Source organism: Paramormyrops kingsleyae, chromosome 7 (genome assembly GCF_048594095.1).
Source record: "Paramormyrops kingsleyae isolate MSU_618 chromosome 7, PKINGS_0.4, whole genome shotgun sequence".
NCBI lineage: Eukaryota > Metazoa > Chordata > Actinopteri > Osteoglossiformes > Mormyridae > Paramormyrops > Paramormyrops kingsleyae.
Window position 1 is genome coordinate 30,202,576 of NC_132803.1, and position 21,610 is coordinate 30,224,185.

The window sequence follows — 21,610 nt, forward strand, 5'->3', positions numbered from 1 at the left end:
AGCTCTGTTCTCCAAGCACATCGGAAGGCATTAGAACAGGCATTCCAGCATGTACCCGTTTCATGTACCCGTTCCAGTTCCTCCACACATACTCATCGATAACTCATTGTATTATCCTCCATCTCTTCCACCTCTACCATTTGGTTGACATGCTCTAACCAATAAGGACTCACGCTTGACCCCTAAACCCTGTGATACGTGAGAGGCGATCCTGTTCGTTGGGGGGCCTGAAATTCCACACTGTCCTTCAACCCAGTGCAGTTCTGCCCCACACTTTAATGAAACTACAATGGACTTAAAGCCAACTGGAGAGGAAAGAAAACTAATATCCACATCATCAGGGAGTAAATGCTCCCAGTCTGTTCTAATCAGATCTGCTCTGCTCTCATACACTATCAAAATCAAGCAGAACCCATATCGTAAAGTGCTTTTCATTGAAACAGTACATGTGCACAGAGATGGATACATACAAAAAAATTTGCACGAAGGTGTGGGGGGGGGGGCACTCTGTCACAGTCTATAGTTCACAGCTGAAGTCACCTCTTTCTGTAGGCCTGTATTATGCCACCGTCTGTCCCATTTAAGTACCAGAGGGGGAGCTGGGCGGGACCACACACACACACACACAATTCAAAGATGACATCACAATGACGTTACTGCTGCCATTGGATTTAATAAAGTGTGTGAGTGTGGGGTGGGGTGGAGTGGGGGGTTCCTCAAATCACACACTAGGACAGAAGCTCGGCAGGGTCTCGGACCCCCTACCCCAATTCATTTGCTTCACCCAGTCACTGTCAGTCACTGAACAGAGACTCAGCCGCTGGCACCGTCCAATAGCAGGAACACATAACAGGCTGATCTGAGAGCAGGACGCTTGCAACATCTCCAGGGACTGGAAGGAGGAGGAGGATGAGGAAGGCCGTAGAAATGGAAGGGGGAATCCAGACGTAATCCCTTTTCAAGGAGGTGGGGAAGCTCTTAGACCACCAGGATCTTGACCTCATCATGCTCATCGGGACGGTAGAAGAACGGGATGCAGGGGTTCTCGCCCAGGAACGGCACCGGCTGGGGGTTCTGGATCTCCTGCAGCAGCTGCATGATTTGTCGAGCGGTGCCGTCCTCCCGGGGGCGAAGCGTCGGCACCCCAGAGCTCTCCATCGTCCCCTGGGGGCCATCAACCTCTGACATGAGTGCGGGATCGGCCGCAAAGTCCACTGAGCTCAAGTCCATGGACTCTGCAGGTAAGGAGAATAGCGAAAAACGATTACATTTAGTAGTGGATGGTGAGAAGATCCGCTGAATTAGATCATGGCAAGAGCACCAACCAAATTAAAACAGCCCCACAGCTCGAAAACTGACAAACATGAATTAATGTTTCAAAACCAGTTGTTGAAAACCAATACAGAGGAGAGAGTAATACATTTAAGGTAATGTTTCTCAACCCGGCCCTCGGAGACCCACAGACAGTCCACAGAATTGTTCCCTCTCAGCTCCCAGCACACCTGAACCAAACAATCCAGAACAGCCAGTTCCTGATAGAGTGTTTTGGGAGCTGGAAGGGAGCAAAAATGTCTTTGGGTCCCTGAGTACTGGGTAGAGAGAAACTGGCATAAAATATATTGTGGATTTAAAATAAGAAGAAGAAGAACAACAACACAGCATGACCACTGGGGGGCCCTCTGTAGACGGCGCACCTGGTCCGTCCACAGCGTTGAGCTCCATACGCCTGTGGGCGCCGAGGGCGGCCGTGGCCGTGCTGTCGGGTAGCAGGTCGGGGTCGCCCGTGATGCCCATATAGCGGCTGTGCCACTCGTTCCGCTCGTCCACCAGCCGCAGCACCAGCTCCTGCAGCTCCGCCAACTTGGCCTGGGGAGCAAACGCCACGATCATTCATTCTCCTACCCTTAGCTTACATGGGCTAGCCGGTAATCCTTCATACAGCTGTCATAACTGCAAACTGGTGGATGCACGGCCAGATCGCACACTCACTGCTGTCATGAAGTGTCAAAAGCATAAGCAACATTCCTAAAGCTGATTCTGATACGGAGAACAGTCCGGCAAAGCGTGACCTCATCAGGGGCTGTACCTTCATCTCCTCTTTGTCTTTGGCCAGCATGTTGATGTACTGGTCCTTTTCCATGTGCCTCTGCTTCATGATGGCTCTTTGGTTCTGGTAGAGGGCGATGTACTCGCCTGCAGACAGACACACAGACACATGCAGCGTTATAAGCGTGGAATGCATCGCAGAACCAATAAGTCTGCTTTCACCGAACTGGTCCGGTCACAGGACCACAACAGCACAGTTCATCCACAGCATGTTTTTTTTTTTGTAGTCATGCGGTTTGTCCAGTGTGATGCTCCTATCTAACTATGTTCCATGTTATGGACAATGCTGATTTGACCTTACCTACCATGCTGTACCGAAAGCCTGCCTGATTCTGAATCTGGGTAAGTGGTTAAGAGAACTTTACACTTTTCATGACAACAGACCAATTTCTGGCCTAGAACCTGAAATGGATCTTTTGGACAGTTTCAGAACTTTACCCCCAACACCAGCTGTGCTCTTCAACACCAGAAGTTGTACAGGACTATATATTGTGATGTATTAGCCGTGTAAGCTGAAGTGCTGCAGGATCACACTGATCTACTTTAGGCCGGGTGACTGGGCTGCATTTCAGGAGCTCCGGGTGTTGTGGGACCGCCGCCCTCACCGATGGTGTCCGTCTCCCCGGACAGCTGGATGCAGCGGTGCTCCAGCTCCTCCACCCGCTCCTTCAGGTCAACCTTCTCCTGCATGAGGGTCGTGAAGCGCAGCTGCAGCTTCTCCATGGCCGCCCGCAGCGCCTCGTGCACTTCCACCGGCACGCCATCGGTGCTGGCCTCTGGAAGGGTCAGGGCCAACAATCGCCATGCATTAATGCATATGGAAATTAAATTATGTGATTAAAATTACTTTTGACTGCAATCAGTATAAGTGGTTGGAAGTTGGATGGGAAATAACTTTTGTACTCCAAAGGATTCTGGGATTGATGGCATAGGGGAGAATCCCTGCTCACTCTAAAACACCCGTGAGTAACCCCACCTGTGCTTGCATGGGGGCTGTGCTGCTGATGCTGCTGCTGCTCTTGACTCAGCGTCGCCACCTGGTGTAGGGCTGCCTGCCGCAGGCGCTGCTCCTCCTCCATCCTCCGGAGTGCCTTGTCCCGCTCGCCCTCCAGCTGGGACACTGTTGAGCGCAGGAAGGCTGCCATGTCCTCCTGACTGTCAAAGTCATCCGGGATGGCGATGGAGGACGTCTGGAAGCTCTCTTGAAATGGCCGGCTTTCCAGCCCATCACCTAGGTGACGAGAGAGGAGACAGACGTCGTCATGATGTCACATAGCTATCCACAGCTATGACCACGCACAAGATCACCAAGCCACGCCCCCAGGACCCCAAAAACAGCACCTTGGTCACGGGTCTCTATAGCCAGCGCTGTGCTGCTCAGCAGCTCCCGAACCTCCATCTTCAGATCTTCGTTGTCTTTGACCAGCTGGTCTAGCTTATCCTGCGTGTGACACGGGTCAACATGGTAATATGTCCAATGGGAATTACATTTCATCACTACTAACTTTACATATTCTCCATTTCATTTACATTTAATGTACACAATTCAAAAGGCTTCATCCCAATACTTTTAAAGGATCTAAAGATATCTGAAAGTCACATGTACAGTTAAGAGGCAACCTTTAGGTCAGAGATATGGTTCTCTAATCTCCATACCACCAACAGGAGTGTCCTGTGCCTTTAAGGGCAGCATGTAATACAGCCATTAAGTCTGAAATACTGGTAACCAGAGGAGACCGGATTTAGCTGTATTTAGTAGACCGTCGAGCTAATATCCCTGAATTCAATCGGCACCTATGTTTTGACAGCTTTAACGAATGCCTTCCACATATAAACTTGGGCACAGTGCCCTTCGCCACGTCGCCCCCTGCTGGGCTCACCTGGGCCTGCTCCAGCTGCTTGTGGCTGATCTCCAGCTGCACCTTGCCCTGCACCTCGTCATGCTGCAGCCTGTCCATCAGCTGCGTCTGCTGCAGGAGGTGCCGGGTCACCTCCTCGCGCTCGGACGCCAGTTGCTGGTAGCTGGCCGTATACTGCTGCAGGTGCACCAGGTACTGGTCCCGCTGCTCTAGCGCCGCCTGGGCCTCCTGGCTCTTGGCCGCAAGCTGTCGGAAGGGCGAACCAGAGGGTGGGGTGAGGGGGGGGGGGGTCAAAACATTCTCAGATACTGCCAGGAGAAGTGGGGTAAAGGCTGAGTATTAACTACTAAAGCAGATGTCTAGAGGAGAAGCCTGGGATGGGGACCACAGGTCCAAGCCCAACGCTAATTGGTCCCTGAAGTACCCCTCCCCTGTCACTCACAGATTCAAAACATATCATTGGCTAATAAGGCTGGCCCCTCGGTATCACTAATGGCACCTCTTCCTAGAATCCTAGAATCACTGCAGCTGATGTGTCCGATCTCCTGACGATGAAGGCTGGGGGGGGGGGGGGGGGTCCCTCACCTGTTCCCTGACATGGTGCAAGTCCTCCTGCAGTTGCCCCATCTTGCGAGCCAGTTCCTTCTTCACATGCTGCTCTGACTGCAGTCCACTGGTCAGCTCCATGTTCTCATTGGTCTGCCAGGGGCAATAAGAGGGGTGGGGGGCATTTCCTTTTAGGGATGGCATCTCAGAAACCCCGCAACTGATAGGGGTCTTTCAGGGGTCTGATGCTAATACAGTGCGGCTGGTGACTGATACTGATACAAGGACGCTGTTGGATTGTGCTTAAACACTGCTTATGATTTAGTGCAACATGTCTAAACAAAGTTTTCTAAAAAGCATTCAGGCGCTTTAGGCGTCAGCTTACAGCGAGTGCAGAGAATGACTTCTCACCCACTTTTTGGTTCATGGAGTTATTAATAGATGAAGATGTGATACTACTTCCAGGTTTCAGTTTAACAGGATGTGAATGCCCGTCTGATGAGCTTGTTGGACAAGCTAAAGTGAAACAGACTCATATATTTCTTCTTCCACAGGTATCTGTTTAACATCTAGTCACAGGGACATATAGCAATTCCCTTTGAACAAAATCTAACACTGACCGGCAACAAACCTGGACCAGATAAAACTCTGATAGAGAATAGTATTCCAGCCAATGACTGCTGGGGGGGGGGGGGGGGCAGGAATCATCACTGCATAAGTGCTGATGTAAGCCCATCATGTCAGCCTCAGCCAAACAGCTGGGATGCTGGCCTGCGTCTTAGGAGAAATGGACTTCCGGCATGGCTGACATGAGACCCCAAAAAATGCTTCACCAGGTGTCGGGGGAGGGAGGATATGGAAGTGGGACCTTAATCCTAAGGACGCCATTAAGACTGACGGCGTCCGCGGACATCCTGCCCAGATGGAGCCCCCAGAGCACGCCGCGGCCCTCACCAGCTTGACGAAGCCGTTCTGCAGCTCAGCCAGCTGCTCCTTCAGCTCGCGGTTCTGGGTGAGCGCCCGGCTCAGTGTGGCCTTGTCGCTCTGTACGTCCTCCAGCATGCGGCGCCGGTCCTCCGCGTCTGTGGCCCGCCGCTCCTCCTCGCGCTCCAGCTCAGCCAGCCGGGCCTCCTGCTCCTGACACAGCCGACTCAGCTGCTCATTGTCTCGGACCTGGGGAGGGCGGGGACACAAGAGCGGTGATATAAACACAAGAGCGGTGATATAACGGAGGACTAAAAATACCCAGGAACAAAAAAAAGGGAACAAAACATTTCCACTAAAACCAAACACTTATCTGCAGGAGCCACACCCACACACACACACACACACACACACACACACACACACACACACACACACACACACACACACACGTCAAGGACACAGAACTCAAATCTCATTTTCTCTGCATTTTATGCTGATTGGTGCTGGCCAAATAAACAATTCCAGCATGTGATAAGATTTGTGTTTGTGAACAACCTTGAAACAAGCATCTCCCCTAACAGAGGATTCTGCAGGTATAACCTCTATGGAACGGAACCACGATCGCCCCCTCAGAACCCCTAAAGCATGCTGCCCGCAGCCTTTACCTGGGCTTGGTACTGCAGACTGAGGGCCTCCTTCTCCTGCTGCATGCTGCCCAGGGACTCCTGGAGGGCTATCTCGCTCTCTGAGGGACCCACCGGCTGGGCAGGGGCCTGGGGCTCTACTTCTTGGGTCAACGGCACTGGCAGGAGGTCAGACATTAAGCAACTTACTTAAAACCCTAAAACCGCCTTGTTGATAACGACGAGCACTATAAAAAGGAACAAAGCACGAAACAAGAAGCTGCGCAACGGTAAGCGTAGAAGCAGCTGTATAAAGTCACCTGCCTACGCTGCACCACCTCCCAGCAAAGCATCATGGGATTAACCTCCGCAGACCTTACCTGCACTGTTCTTCAGCTCTGTGATCTGGGCCTCCAGCTCCCGGACCTGCTCCACAAAGCCATCTCTCTCTTTGGACAACAGGGTCACCTGTTCAGGTACATCAGCGCGAATTACTGGGCAGCTCAGATCATAAAACACTCACTATTATTGGTCACATTTTCACAGCGAACACTCAGTATTATTTATGGGCCTTATAAGCACAATAAAGCACCCTAGACTGAAGAATTTGGCATTACATGCAAAAGGCCAGTGCTGGGGCCTGTGTGGAGGGTCTGAGTCTCTCAGACAGGAGCAGCAGCACAGAGGTTGTACCTGGGACAGCAGCTGCTCTGTCTTCTCCTTCCACACCAGCGCCTCCTGCTGGATCTGTGCGGCATACTGGTCCCTCTCCCTCTGCAGCTGTGCAATGGACTCCTGCAGCTACAGCAAGAAGGGGAGTAGGTGTTACGGTCAGGTGGCCTGTGGTCACATGGTCGCGCAGACATGCACAGCCAGGCACAGCCAGGCACAGTCAGGCACAGCCAGGCACAGTCAGGCACAGCCAGGCACAGCCAGGCACAGTCAGGCACGTGGGCCGAGCATGCTTATGAAGTGTTTACTACCTGTGCTGAATGAGCCTCCATCTGCAGCTTCTCCTCCAGAAGCATCGCCACCTGCTGGTTCGCACTAGGAGGACCAGACTGGCTGGAGAACTGAGAGCAAGGAAGTATAGATCTATAGTTAACAGAGTGACCTGACCACCGCAGATACATCCTAACCACACAGACATGCACAAATGCGATCGCTATGAGACTCCGCCCACCTGCTGGATCATGAGGTCGGCCATCTCCAGCCTCTTGCGCAGGTCTTCCAGGTTAAGCTGCATGGCCGAGTTCTCGCTCAGCTTCAGCTTCAGCTGCTCAGCCAGTTCCGAGCTCCTCTCATTGGCCTCTTCGCTCGCCTGACTGGGGGGGGGGAGGAAAGGTACGCAAGTCAGGAGCGAAAAAACGAGCACGACAACTACAGGGTGAACAGCAAAGGTCGATTGGCTCTCCCACCCAATCTAGTACTTACCCGAGTCTGTAGACTTCAAGTCTGAAGTTGTCCCTCTCTTTTTCAAGCTCTTTGTTATGCTAAAGGAAGGAAAAAAGTGTATTTTAGCAAGAAGTTTTATTTTATAAGACAAGACCAATCGCAACCTCAGCAGAGGATGTGGAAATGGGGCAGTGTATAGCACTTGTGTCTGTGTCCGGAAGGACATGGGTTCAAATCCCATGGGCCGAAGAATCATCACGTCACCTCTGTACTTAAGCAATGCTGGCCCCAGACACTGTAAAGAGACCGATGGCGTGTGCTATACCTTCTCAAACTGCTTCTGCTGCGTGGACACGGATGAGAGCGTCCTCTCCAGCTCCGAGATCCTCTGCTTGCTGGCCTGCAGGCGGGAGCCCAGCTCCTCGGCCTCCCCTGGGGACGGGAACATCCATTTGCTCAGAGCAGCCATTTCACCACCTTTATTTGAGGGCAGTCACTCAGACACGGTCAAAATCAGGCCTAAAAACTTTGGTCGCAAAAGGACCTGAATACCAAATGGTATGGGGTTCAAAACTCCCCCAAACAGCTGTCAGGGATCGTTCATATCATGATGGATGTTAGAATAGGTCACCTGTCCTTTGCCTGGCAGCCTGCTGGGTGTAGGATAGGGCCGTCTGCAGCTCCGACTTCTCTGACACAAGGATGCCAATGGTCTGAATGTGGACCTATGAGAGAGGGAACACACCTGTTAGTCATTGCATGGGGCGGGGCACAGCTCAGCCCCCAACAAACTGATAACGCTGCAAAAACAGCAATCTCTGTCACACTGGTATCAAGTCTGCCAAGCATAAATGTTACATTTTATTCTAGAAATACTGAGTGGATAGGTACTGTCACTCTCACCGAATCACTAAAAAAAAAAACTCGCATCACTTTTTCCTCTAGAACTGATTCACCCAAGTTTTGACTGGACCGAGTATTATTATAGAGATTGCACGCTACACCAGAGAGAAAAGTCCTCCAGTATCTCTGACTCACCTGCAGCTGCTCTCTCATGGCTCCCTGCTCCTTCACAAACTTCTGCTCAAACTCTTTGCGCTCCTTAAAACACAAGCAGTACATAGGGATCACAGCCATCACAAAGGGCCACTGACGGGGAAGTGACTCATATTAGACATATTAAAATGCCTGGACAAATAAACGATTTTCCCACAATTCGTCTTCTGTATTTCAGAATGAATTTGAGAAAGGCAGTTGCTTTTTCGCTAGTTAATAGTTAAAGGTGCTGCTGAGGGCTCAAGGACTCAACTTACCTTCTGAAGTTGGTCAGTCAATTCCTGAGTCTGTTGTGTCTGTTATGGGGGAAAAATGGATCAGGACTGAGAACTACGATCGCTAAAATCCTCAGATGATCCCAACCATTTTCACAAGAACCTCCTATGACATTGTCTGGGTGAGAATGACCTTTGACACTAAGCACTAACAAGTGCGGATTTTTACAAACCAAAAATTTTCCATTATAAGCAAGCAATAGGAACCCAACAGTTACAGTGGAACTAGGCACAGCTGACAGGCCACCGGAAGAATTCCAGACTACTGCTAGAACCCATTCTTGCTCATATCAACACAAAAAAAAAACACAAATGCGGCAGCCACCAGTAATAAGTATGGGTTAGTACTCAGTGCACAAAAACAGTCACAGAAGGACACTAAGCTTGGCAGTTTGTTTCAACACAAGGAAAGCCCACCACAAAGGCATCGGCCATCTTGGAAACCCGCCCTGGGGTCTCACCATCAGGCCGTTGTTATATTGTGCGCAGTTGAAAGAAAGTAGACATGCGGGATTCGGAATATGCATTCAAGTGGGCATAATGCTGCTATGAAGAAGGTGTGGGGGGTAGGTGGGGGGGGGGTTATACCTCCAAGCACGCATGATACCTTAAGCGAGGACATCTGCTGGACTCTAAGCCAGGGTGGGGTCACTTGACTTAAGAGCAGCAGGCGTGCCGTGGTGGGATTAGCCACAGATGGGGGGGGGGGGGGTTGTGTGACATACACTTGCACACAGCCAGACAGACACTCTTACCAACTGGTCTAGCTTTGCACTGAGCTGGCTGTTTGTTAGACGGCTGGAGTCGAGGGCGGTTGCCAGCTCCTGGTTTTGAGCCTGACGTGCAGGCATGCAGAGGGCGGGAGGAGGAGGAGGAAGAAAAGAAAGGGTAAATAACAGAAAGAAACGGAGTGAGAAATGGGAGGGGAGGTGCAAGGCCACGGGGCAGGAATTTAGAACAGAAAAGGATAAGAACATCACTCAAAAAAATCCACAAATGACACAAACTCTCATCCACCTCTGGAGGAAAGCAAAAAAAGGGGTGATTGCGTGCAAGGAGAGTTACAGAGGGAAATTTATACCCTGGGCAGTAAGAATGGGGGAGGGGTGCTTTATTGAAATAAAGCAAACACAATTACATTATTATATACCAACTTTTTCCTGGGAGTTTGGGAAGCCAAACAGCTGGACCAAATGACGGCAAGATGCTGTCTGCCATCAGGAAATTTAAATGGACACAGCAGCAAAATACTATTCTTTAAAAGAGTGGAATAACTTTTTCCAGTATCTGGCCCAGGCAGAGGGCTCACATGCACAAACATACAGCATGGATATCCGCCATCATCACGGCAAAACTGACTCATTCCATGCAATTAACAATCGAATTAAATTCTCCAATTCCATTCCAATAGAAAGCCAACTTTTTTTTTCCCCCACCAAAAAACAAGGATCGTAGAGATTATATAAGCTGCCAAAAAAAAAACAACATACGAGAAAGGCATGAATTAAAATGAAAAAATCTAAATAAAATTACTAAAAATAAAGTCATCTTTTAATATTCATGGCAGAAAGGTTGAACCGTGAGGTGAGAAATCTCACGCGGAAGAAGGGAAGCGGAAACTCCTCGATGAGAAGAGTGAGGAGCGGAAACCCAACACGGCCGTCTGGCTGGAAACTTAGTAACCTGGTCACCCAGTCATGTGATGTGAAGGTGGAGCTCCGTCAAGAATAACAGCAGTGAAATGAGGGGGTGGGGCATAAGCAAAGCCCCCCCCCCCTTTTTATCTCTGTGGGTGGAGCCAAGTATTCTGAAGAAGGGTCATGGGATGAAAATGATGAAAATAAAAATACCAAAAAAAAAAAAACAACCAAGGTTTCTTACCTCAAGTTCTTTTTCATTGGGGGGCGATACGGCACTGTCGCCATTCACATACGATGACTGGGACTGTCAGGAAGGCAAAAAAGACTATTTTTTCCCCCGCCATATTTGCTGACTTGTTTGTTTATTACTTTCCACCAACAAACACTGGTGCTGCAGAAACTGTTTACTCCGCACCTGCACTGCTTGGCCCCCAGCCTAACAGACAACACCTAGAAGACAGGTCCCAGGCATGGCGGCCCAGGGGGGGCCCCTACCTCGGACAGTAGGCCGTTGAGCTGCTGAGAGAGCTGCCGCAGGCTTTCCGTGGACGACAGCGGCCTGCGAGGACAGAGATCTGGTCAGGTCCTCTGCGAGCTTAGCGGCCACTGACGTCTGAAGCACAGTTTCTCCTGGAGCACTGAAAGCAGTTCTGACCCTAGGATTTGAATCGCAGACCAGCCTGTCTGCCCCTCCCACTGCCTCCCGCATACACAGCATGTGAATCACATTAAAGGAAGGGGCAACGAACAGGCTCCCAACTACCCCTCCCAGAGCACTATGGGGTCCATTGGGCACAGCACTGCCGCTCACCTGGGCTCCTCCGATGAGTTTTCAGTGTGGTCTACATCAGGGCTGGAGGCCTGGGGGACACAAAGGAAGGCACTGTGAGGCCACAGACCAGAGATTCAAGATCCAAGATGCATTGGAATGCTTAGTCGTTCAGCCTGACTGAGTGCAAAACAATACAGATAATGTATGAAAGGTCCCAGAACAACAAGGGTTCTCATAAGTGCACAAATCACATTTACCTAAAAGGGGGGGGGGGGTTGGAAATTACATGGATGGATGGATAATTGAATCAGAGTAATACCAGGCGGTGGATGTTATGCGAGTTGTTAGTAACCATGACAACAGGGGGCTAACTGACAGAGACACAGACAAACCTGGGCCACGGTAGTGCTGCCAGTACATTCAGAATTAGCGGCGTTAGCGAAGTTAGGGGTGGGCAAGCTGTAGGCAGGCTCCCCGTGCGGGCCCTCTGGGGCCGGGACGTCCGGGGACCCCCGGCCGCCCCCGTCACTCAGAGCCTGGCAGGACACACATGGCAACGAGGCGTGACGCACTGACAGACGCTGCGGGCACGCACACACCTCACAAACGGCAGGTGGCAAGAAAACTGGACACACCCAAAGCTTCGGGGCAGGTGTGAAGTTTAATATAAGCAATTAACAGCAATAGCTCAGGAAAATTCCACCTGAAATAGACGGGGGTGCTGGAGGGGGACGGGTGGGTCTAAGATGGGGACATTAGGCACTCCGAATACTGACTGAAAAGTCAAAAAGTAATTTTAATCTCTTAATCCCCAATAAATCAAAAAAGAGTCATGCCAATATATGGAGAGAGTCATGCAGAGAGCAGGAGCCATAAAAGGAGAGAGAGAAATGGAAGGAAAGACCAGCTCACCTGGCTGTTAATAAACGGAGGAAGAGTGACCCCATTAGTCAGAGTATGATCAGACACCAGAACTTTCAGAAGGTTCTGAATCTACAGGAGAAAGGGGAGCGGAAGATCGGCAGACCGAGTGAGGAAGAAGAGGGTCGAGGCACTCAGGGAGAGTGACAGAAGACACGGGGTGGCAGGGGGGGGGGCGTTACTATGACATCAGTTATTAGTATGTACCAGTATGCCTAATACAAGCAATATTAGGAAGTCAGACCACTAAAGAGATTTAACTCCTCTTCCAATAAACAAAAAATGGCCATAATATCAAACTCATTCATTGCTTTGACCACATAATATTAAAGATAGGACAAAACCATAATGGAGGATGCGCGCACTTTCAGAAAAGAAAACATCACCATATGAGACACAATTAAGATAAACTTTCTTGTGCTGACCATATACTGCTGAAGTAAAACCTCAGTCATCTCTAAGGCTTGAGAGGATGGTAAGTGAGTGCGAACCCAAGGGGGCGGTCACTCACGCTGTCGGGGGACCTCCTCTCCTCGGTGGGCGTGTCAGTCCCTCCCTTGACCTTCCTCTTCTTCTTCGCCCCCGCACCCCCAGTTGGAGGTGTGCTCTTTTGCTGAAACTCCTTCAGCTGGTGAGAAGGTGTTGGTGGAGGGAGGGTGAAATTTAATATATAAATAAATTAAAAAACACTGGTTTCTCAAAGTAGCCAGAGTGACTTGATAGTGTCTTGGAAGAGTGATTACAGAAATAAGGGGGGAGGGCACACAGGGATTTTTTTGGGAACCACAGCGTGTGAACTGGATGCACATTTTAAACAGGGTTAAATACAGAGACACATTGCATTGGCATACCAGCCCAGAGATTATGTTTCAGTCTGGGTCACAATGACCAGTCATGTGTTCCAAAATGATCGGGCGCGGCAGTCAACAGGCAAACACTGGCACTATTTGTCATGGAGTTCATAGCAGAGAACAGCTTACTTATCTCAGTTGTTTGCTTAACAAAAGAAGACCTACATTCATATATTTGAGGTATTTCGTCAATTTCAAACCATGCTCAAGTAGAAAACAGATCTACTGAAAGCTCTGAAAAACACACAAGCAAAAACTCCCTAACACCTATGGGGTACATCAGATACACTAGTGGCCAAAATTGTGGAAACACCAAGCATTTTTGGCACCACACTTTAAAAAATTACAACACAAATATTGGCGACAATGTTTATACATGATCAAAGAATGTTACAAGTATCATATATTGGACGATTAAATAACTAGACCAACAGCTCTAAATTGGAAATGTTTCCACAATTTTGGCCACTAATGTATATGGGTCCTACCAATAAGATTAAAATCTAAGTCTCCTCTGCAATCACTGAAAAAAATGCATGCCCAAATTTAGGATTTTAATCATTTTAAAACTGAAAGCCTTATAAAATTAATATTCATGATTTATCTACTCACCATTTTATGTAAAGGACGGCGGAAAGTAACGAAGCGTATAAAACGGCGTTTGTAGTTTCATTAAAACGTTGGCATGTACTGACTATGAGGACTGTCACATCCTGCACGGAGTAGGATTTAAATCACGACAGCGTCCACGGTTGTCACAAGTGCAGTACTAATGTGATTAATTTGAACTTGTTTGTATTTATTACACCTCAAGAAAAAAAAATCAGCCAGCAGAACAGAAAAGGGTGCCAGAGACGCCCCTTGGGAGCGATGACGGCCCACACGCCGCGTCCAAACCGGATACCGGTAAAGTTCAATGTGCCAGACGGGGTTGCGACAGCTGTCATGGGGAACACAAACTGTAAGAAGGACCGACATTAATGAATTCCTAAGTTTGCATTCCACACTGACAAGGAAGTTGGGCCTTTAAAAACGACAGAAATTGTCAGGGAGGACTCGACGAGGCACGGTTTCCGCGAAGCGGTCAGTAATAAATAAGGCGATCTGGTCCCAAAGTCAGATCATTTCGGCTTAGCCCGGTCAACACAGCACGGCTTTGGCCACGGCAGAGACAGCGGCTGTAAAAAAAACAAAAGAATATGCTTTCTACGCCAACCTAAAGAAAGTAATGCGAATATCCTGGGCTTTATCTGGTCAGCCATCGGGGTGGCGTTGTCAGCCGGGACTGTCATCCTTCGTTACGCAGACGGAGAGGAGTGCCCTGATAGATACACAGACACCGAGCCGTTTCCATTGCCAGCGGGATATACTTGGGGAAAAACCACTAATTTGGCGAGGGGGGCCAGGTTGTCATGTTTCCGAGCGACAACGCTGAATGCCACGTCTTAGCTTAGCCTAACTCTTAGCAGCGTAATGCTAACACCAGGCTGACAGCCCATAAAACCGCCAAAGTTGACAGATACCCAAATAACCAATTACGCATTTCTTTAAAGATTAAGATATTTCTATCTTTCTTATTGTTCAAGTCCCCACACTGACTCCTGAAGCAGTCACTACCGTAGGCCGGAGTTAATCCCCGGCATTTCAGTGGCAAAAGCAGCCGAGAGAATGGCCTCCGATAGGCCGGACGAACGCTGATGGAGGAGCTGGCAGATGTGTAGCTCGGACAGCCTCGGGATCCGCCCGGCGCTGCCCAGCGGCGACAGTGCAACACAAAACCAAAAGGTCGACAAGTTACCGAATGATGTGGTCGCAACGGGATAGAAAAAGCAGGTTTCGTACCTTTTTCTTGGCCGCGGCGAGTTTGGTTTGCCTGGTCTGGTCTGCCATTCTGCATCGTCCGGGACAGCGAACGGCACCACGTCATCAAACTAGATTCTGCACTTTAGCGCCCCGCCATGTTTGTAGTCCTTTCCAGGAGCAGGCCCAATCTGTGACAAGCGAATGTGCCTTATTTTCATTTTAAAATGTGTTTTAAATGTATTCACCAAAAATTTGTACTAGGATCTTCGGTCACCATTCCTCTCTGATAGGCAGTCACGGATGGATGCGGTGTTCGGCGTTTGACGTAAGAATCAAAATCTGAATCAGAATCATTTTATTCACCATCTATAAAAAGTACCAGGAATTTGTTTTGGTGGTGGCAGGAGTATACAATTTAAACATAGAGTCAAGACAAAAAACACTTAAAAGAAATAGAATAAAGATTTAAAAAGAGAGATAGAAAATATGAAAATGTGCTATTAATAAATAAACGATTAAACATGTAGGCATATAAATAAGTGAGATGGCAAGATGTGGGATACAAACAGCTTTAACTGGCATATGTGAAAATCAGCTTAGAGTAAATGGGAGTATAAAGGACAAAGTGGCCTCGTTTAGGAGGGCAATGGGCAGCTGTACTTGGACTGATGTCTCAAAGCTTTGTCCGCAAAGGGTGATACTGGAAGAGGAAGTGACCAGGGTGGAAGAAGTCAGACATTATTTTCTTAGTCCTGTCCTGTACATCACAATTTTCGCTGTAATCTCTGCTTAGAGCACAATGGTGCAGACCCAAAACAAACAGAGGGTGTAACAATGCATTCTTCTGCAGCAGTGTAAAGCTGAGCCATTGCAGTTTGTAACCGCTTGGATCCATATCTCCAGCTGTTGCAAATAAAACTGGCGCTGCTGGGTTTTCTTAGTTAAGCAAGTGACTTTGTGTCCCGTTTGAGGTCTACCTGAATAGCTTGATGTTTAATTTAATAATGTGCTCTCAGAACACAGTAATGATACTTGTCACCAGTTTACTTTTATTAATAACTTTCATTATTATGCAAATTAGATGTTTCGCATTTTATTTCTACGTTATTGTTATTTTAGCTTTGCCATCCCATTTTTTTGAACTGGTGATACACATCTGTTACCTAATACTGTACTTGGAAAACTAGCTTGACCAGTCACTGCAGTAGTGGAATTATGCTAAGAAACTGTTCTTTGTGCAGTACAGCTGGCTCAAATACTGTATATGACTATTGTGTGCCGTTGTAATTTGGCTTCATTTGAAACCAAGACAAAATTCTTAATCATATATACACCCTGCCATGTGTTCTCAGCAGAGCCAAATGAAATGGTTAATTATGACCATTCAATAATGAAGACAGCCTCCTTTATTTTCAAGAAAAACATGCAAATCATTCAGTCAGTATGAAATTAAGTCACTAGTTGCCTAGAAACCTAGCACTACACATTTATAGCAGTGACAACAACACAAACAAAGGTATATCTACACAGCACATGCCATATTTATGTCAGCACAAAAAGCGGGTGCATTCATTTCAGTCCAGGTGCAGAGCAGTTCTTTCAGTGACTGTGCCTGGAGAACTCCTTTAGGGCCCAGCGCTTGTTCTCGATCTCTAGCCGGAGCTGTGAGTACTGCTCCACCAAAGCCTCGAACTCCTGGCCCAGGATCTCGAAGGATGACAGCGTGGACTCCGCCGTCTGCTTCTCAGCCCGGATGGCCTTCAGCTCCGTGTCCAGCTTGTTCCTGGAAATGGTGAAGATGTAAAAAAAAAAAAAATATATATAAGGCAGTATGGGAAACATGCAGAGAACAAAGCTATTATTAACTAATCAGGCAAAATGCATGCACCGTGAACAGCAATAAAATCTATTTTACACTATAATCACAGAATGGATTGTATGTCTCATAGGAAAGATGGGATATGTTTACATTTTATGCATTAAACAGACGATTTTGTCCAAAGCAACGTACAAGTGAGACAAATAGTACATTACAAACATATTTGCTGTGAAGGAGTCGACAAGACAAGTGCAGCTAGGCTGAGCTTCTAAAGAAAGCCCAGGTAGAAGTGTAAACAGTACTGGAGCAGGAGCTACACAACAACTTCTAACAAAACAAGAACCTCAAAAGACTATTCAAGGACCAGAAGTGCAACATATTTGCTAGCGAACGTAATGAGGCAACAGGTTAGTAAAGAGAAATTGATGGAACAGATGGTCTTCAAGATGTTTCTAGAAGATGGAGAGATACACACGAAAAGCAAAAAAAAATCCACACTGTGAAATGTATACAAAGTACCATCTAAACAGATCAACTTGCACTTTTATTTGAAGATCATTCCCACTCGCCTTACCTGATTACGCGGTGGGCGCTTATTTTCTCTGTTGTGTAGGTATCTACCTGAAGCCGCAGCATCTCGGCTCTGTGAGAGGAAATGGCCAGTTAGGCCTATTAATTGCCCTGCAGCAATCAGCAGCTACAGCAGTTTCGCAGAGCCCACGCAGCCGGCCAGCACGAGGCATGCTTGGAGAGGCACTGTCCCCCACCTGATCTTACAGCACACTATCTGGCACTTAGCTTCCAGATACTCCACTTTCTTCCTGTCCAGCTCTCTCTGGGCTTTCAGCCGATAATCCAGTATGAGTGACTGTAAGATCTGGATGCAGCCCATCACCTCCTGTGGACCAAGGGGAATGAGATGGAAAGGGTTCACAGCAAGGGTTCTATACTATAAAAATATGATTTTTTTTAAAATAGTGAAGATTCTGTATGACATACATTGTCTATAAAGATTCTTGATGATTTTTATTATTTGAGAAAAAAAAAAAATTTGAATGTACTTTTTCCAAATGTTACATTGCAGAAATATACCTTTCAAGTCATAAAAATACAATTTCCAATTTGTGTTTCCATTTCTTTGACCACCAATCAAAAGCAGGAACGGGGTCCTGGCATCGACTTTAGGGCGTTTTTCCGATGCACCAGGTATCCAACTTTTGCTACTAAAAAAATCAGCACTGCCCATTTTTCCGTTCACTTCCGACCCAGTACCGGTACTGAAGTACCAAACTGGTACTCTGAGGTGTAACTTGCATACGTGTTTACTGTAAACATGTTTATTGTTGGTTGGTATGCAGACAGCCTGCCTTGCAAACACAAAATATAACAGCCAAATATAACAAATTTAGTTAACAACTCAACAAAAACAATGATAAATTAAGTAGAAAAAAATAAGAAATAATAATGGATTTGTGAACAAATGAAGAGAACCAAGCTTTAATTGCGATCCGGTCAGAACAACAGATCTAATAACTGGATGGCATGACAAGAAACACAAAAGTATTTGCTATAATAGCAAACCGTATGGAAGAAACGGGACACAAGGGTAATGTAGTGCATAAGTGGTGCTGGTCACCGCTGATGTCATTCTGTGCAGGTACCAGTTTTTCAAGCTAGTAGAAAACAAACACAAGAAGTACCATAGACTTTCGTACTTTTTTGAAGTAACCAAAGTTTGGTACCTGGTGCAGAGTAAAAGCACCTTGTGATGCAGTCTCTGAGGTTACGTTACTGTTATCCAAACTGTCCATCAAACAGAGAATAAATTATAATGCATGTAAATGGTAACCCATTCATGTTTGTTTATAACACCACAAATAATTTACCGAGTACGTTTGTTTAATTCAAGTCAATCTAATTGTACACAGAAACTGTTGGTTGCTTAATTGATTCATAGTCAAATGTGGTTTCAAACAAAAGAACAAGACCACAGGTTCCATACGAATCATCCTTTTGAAAAAGTTACTCACCTTGAATGCATTCACTATCCACACAAAATATTTATACTCTTAGGAACACCCATGAAAGCACATATAACGAAATGTAGACAAGTACGTCACTGAGATCCAGCTAGCACTTACGGAGAGATAGCAGTGAGTCTGCCGCTGCAGCAGGGCGGCGCTATCCCTGGCCTTCTCCTTCAAGGCATCTGCTCTCTTGCTTTCGCTCTCAAGGTTCTCTGGCAGCCGCGACAACTTCGAGTTTTTCAGGCCCTCACTCTCGTCCTCTGGGGAGATTAACATGAAACGTCAGACTGAGTGTCCGGAGGAAGCCACGTCAGAAAAACATGTCAAAAAAACAATTCATTTTTGGTAGCACTTGGTTTACCCCAATCGGGCTGGTAGTATGCAAGAATGTTAAAACACTTCTTTTTCAAATGCCCTTCCAGCTCCATCAGCAGTCTCTGCTTCATTCGACGCACATCCTAGTGAGATAGTGTCAAAAGGTCAGTTTATAACTTGAATAACCCGTCCAGGCACTCAAGTTAGTGTTATGCATTTCCATGTTTAACATGGGTGTGTCAAGCATCTGCATCTACATCCGTTTTACTTCATTCATTCATGCATTGAGATGTATGTAGATGAGTCCAGATTCACTGATGTTTGTGGTTGGTGCACCTGCTCAGGGGGCATGAGGTCCAGCACGTGCTGAGCAGACAGTCCCAACAGGAGAGGCTGGTCCTGGGTCGTGCTACTGCTGGGGTCTAGCTGCCTCACACACTGGGCCACCAGAAGACAGCGCTCCAGGGTGTCATAGAACTACACACAGGTGGATAAAACAAAAATGTAATTTTAATGGTTAATGTAAGGTTAATGGCCAAGTCATTGCATAGCAGATTTTACTACTAAATATAGTTAAAAAATGGTTCAAAAACAGGTTTTAGGAATTCTATTTTAGGTGTGTTATTGAGTGTGACTGGTATCAGAATAGATATTTGAAAACATCCCCAACATCTAATGGAGATGCTCAGAAGTGAACCTTGTCATCCTCTGATGAGGTGCCACTGCGGTGTTTTCTGACACAGTGGTCTTGGATCATCTCCTGCAGCAGCCGGTACAGGCTCTCTGACTGCAGCCAGCTCAGTCTCTGTGCTTGGAGGTCTCTGTCAGTCTGCACCCCCCACAAGACGTCAGCTGGTTACCAGCCAGGAAACACCAAGAAATACACACAGCTGGCTGGAACCTTTGCATCAGGTACATAACCTGATGCAAGTTTTTCCATTAAATATCAAACTATATAAAAGCCACAAGAACGCACACTACTTTGTGATAATGACATCAGATAAACAATTATAAAATATAACAATACCGGAAATATATCATTATAATTCAGATCTTAAATGTCGCACAGATGCTGCTAGTGTTTAAACACAATCTAAAAATGCAATAAACTTGGGAATACAGTTTGGCCTCTGTTTTTCCTTCAACCAGAAAACATGATAAAGTCCTTCCTACACGCGATCGTTGACATTCACCCAAAGGTGCTTTCCAACAGCAGTAACAATGAACTGGAAGAGCTACGGTCTGTCCAAAGAAATGGTCCTACCTTTTCCAGATCTTTCTTCAGGGCCACTGTCAGCCCGGTGTGGTCCACATGATTAGACAGCGCCACCAAGAGGTTACAGAAAAGCGGGTTCTGAGCGAGGTCCTCTTCTGTCAGTTGGCATAGTGGGAAGGAAGCCAAGACTGCACGGGCGGCAATGGGATACAGACTGTTAATTAGGCTTTAGGACCTCAGATCCCGCACAAAAGCATTTTCCTTTTAACAAAAGAGGGCATCAGGCATGCATCAAACAAGGGTCTGCCCTTCATTCCGAGATATATTATAAATAAAAAATCTTCTGTCGTGGGTTAAAGTCATACTGTCTGTCTGTACGAACACGGAAATAGTGCGAAACATCGTGAATTGATCAACTATGCTTCATTTCAATTTGATCATGACAACGTTTTAAAATAATAAAACCAGCAGTATAAATTAAACGAAGTATATACATATCACATGGCTACCTTGCTGATGAAGATTGTCCCCTTTTCCCAAGGGAGGAATGGATGCTGTATCTGGGCACACGGACATTACAAGACGACTTCTTTTATGGGTACACGCTCCTCCAGTCGAAACAAGTCGTTAATCACCACCGATTCTTAGTTTTAAATCGCATCTGTATAATGTTATATTACTGTAGCATTAGTTTTACGGTTTCGTTTCTCCAACTGCCAATCATTCACCGTAGTAACAGAAAATTGGTACTAACTGGAAGAAAAGCAGCACAAGCAAAAAAAAAACAATGGTATATACGTACGTATACAACACTAGATTAGCTATTCAAAGTAACATTCACCATTACAACTACCACTGGATAACCCACTAAGAACTCAACTTAAAGAAACCGGGCAACACCGAACACCCCAACATCGCGCGCTTTCTAACACTTATTACGTCATTTAACAGGGGTGTGTACCTCACTTTAAATAAAATACAAAACAAAAATGCTTTAATTAACTAGTGCATATCTTTAATTTTATAGTTAAAATTATATTATTTATTAATTTACTCTGCAAAGTGCATTTTTCTTCGCTGTACAATACTTTGTGTTTTCTTAAATACTGACTCCCCCTTCCGAGAAAACATTGTAGTCGTCCGCCGAAGGTGACGTTGAATGACAACAAGGAAATGCTACAAGAGTTGCACGTTATTGCGTGACTCCCATCGCCTAGGAATATAGGATTGCACAGTATTGTATTCAATACATTGTGCAGTGTATTGTCCTACAATGCCTTATATATCCTGTATATTAAAGAATAAAATTTCCTCATTATGGGGCTAATTAATTTTATAACATAAGTTAAAATCGGCAGCCCCCTGTAGTTCGCAGAAAGATTCCTTCAGGATCTGGAAGTAGTCATATGCGAAATTAAAATAAAATAAAAAAATACAGCTCCCACATCATCAATAGACA

General features: G+C 46.7%; 2 protein-coding genes across 7 annotated transcripts; both read right to left on the reverse strand.

Annotated features, from left to right (window-relative positions):
- Positions 1 to 653: 653 nt before the first annotated feature.
- On the reverse strand, positions 654 to 14,991 carry golga2 (golgin A2). 6 transcript variants are annotated; one of them, XM_023811052.2, is made up of 27 exons: positions 14,814 to 14,990; positions 12,632 to 12,748; positions 12,112 to 12,192; positions 11,592 to 11,735; positions 11,239 to 11,288; positions 10,923 to 10,986; positions 10,669 to 10,731; positions 9,543 to 9,623; positions 8,770 to 8,808; positions 8,495 to 8,557; positions 8,088 to 8,181; positions 7,782 to 7,888; positions 7,496 to 7,554; positions 7,245 to 7,386; positions 7,045 to 7,134; positions 6,755 to 6,862; positions 6,442 to 6,529; positions 6,104 to 6,240; positions 5,466 to 5,684; positions 4,551 to 4,664; positions 3,987 to 4,211; positions 3,448 to 3,547; positions 3,083 to 3,337; positions 2,712 to 2,882; positions 2,087 to 2,193; positions 1,695 to 1,866; positions 654 to 1,235 (listed from the first exon to the last, which is right to left on the reverse strand). In XM_023811052.2, exons 1-27 carry the CDS (start codon positions 14,859 to 14,861, stop codon positions 979 to 981), a joined length of 3,195 nt encoding a protein of 1,064 aa, XP_023666820.2. In that variant the 5' UTR covers positions 14,862 to 14,990; the 3' UTR covers positions 654 to 978. The 6 variants fall into 6 exon arrangements, with proteins under 6 accessions (XP_023666820.2, XP_023666821.2, XP_023666824.2 ...); XM_023811053.2 differs by lacking the exon at positions 14,814 to 14,990 and adding an exon at positions 13,584 to 14,337; XM_023811056.2 differs by lacking the exon at positions 9,543 to 9,623 and having other exon boundaries at positions 14,814 to 14,991.
- Positions 14,992 to 16,162: 1,171 nt separating this feature from the next.
- haus4 (HAUS augmin-like complex, subunit 4) lies at positions 16,163 to 21,096 on the reverse strand. The gene is made up of 9 exons (XM_023811066.2): positions 20,661 to 21,096; positions 20,200 to 20,339; positions 19,633 to 19,764; positions 19,272 to 19,412; positions 18,982 to 19,078; positions 18,735 to 18,880; positions 17,361 to 17,491; positions 17,168 to 17,236; positions 16,163 to 16,557 (listed from the first exon to the last, which is right to left on the reverse strand). The coding sequence occupies exons 1-9, from the start codon at positions 20,725 to 20,727 to the stop codon at positions 16,374 to 16,376; spliced, it is 1,107 nt and encodes a 368-aa protein (XP_023666834.2). The 5' UTR covers positions 20,728 to 21,096; the 3' UTR covers positions 16,163 to 16,373.
- Between the last annotated feature and the right edge of the window lie 514 nt (positions 21,097 to 21,610).

Bases quoted from the DNA above. Each gene is read 5' to 3' on its own strand.
- golga2 (XM_023811052.2), bottom strand. From the start codon at position 14,861: ATGGCAGACCAGACCAGGCAAACCAAACTCGCCGCGGCCAAGAAAAAG. The intron at 7,135-7,244 runs GTGGGCGGAGTC...CCTTGCTCTCAG, and splicing joins CCGACCTCATGATCCAGCAG to TTCTCCAGCCAGTCTGGTCC. The intron at 2,883-3,082 runs GTGGGGTTACTC...TGACCCTTCCAG, and splicing joins CAGCCCCCATGCAAGCACAG to AGGCCAGCACCGATGGCGTG.
- haus4 (XM_023811066.2), bottom strand. From the start codon at position 20,727: ATGTCCGTGTGCCCAGATACAGCATCCATTCCTCCCTTGGGAAAAGGG. The intron at 20,340-20,660 runs GTAGCCATGTGA...CCGCCCGTGCAG, and splicing joins GGACAATCTTCATCAGCAAG to TCTTGGCTTCCTTCCCACTA. The intron at 18,881-18,981 runs GTAAACCAAGTG...TAATCTCCCCAG, and splicing joins ATACTACCAGCCCGATTGGG to AGGACGAGAGTGAGGGCCTG.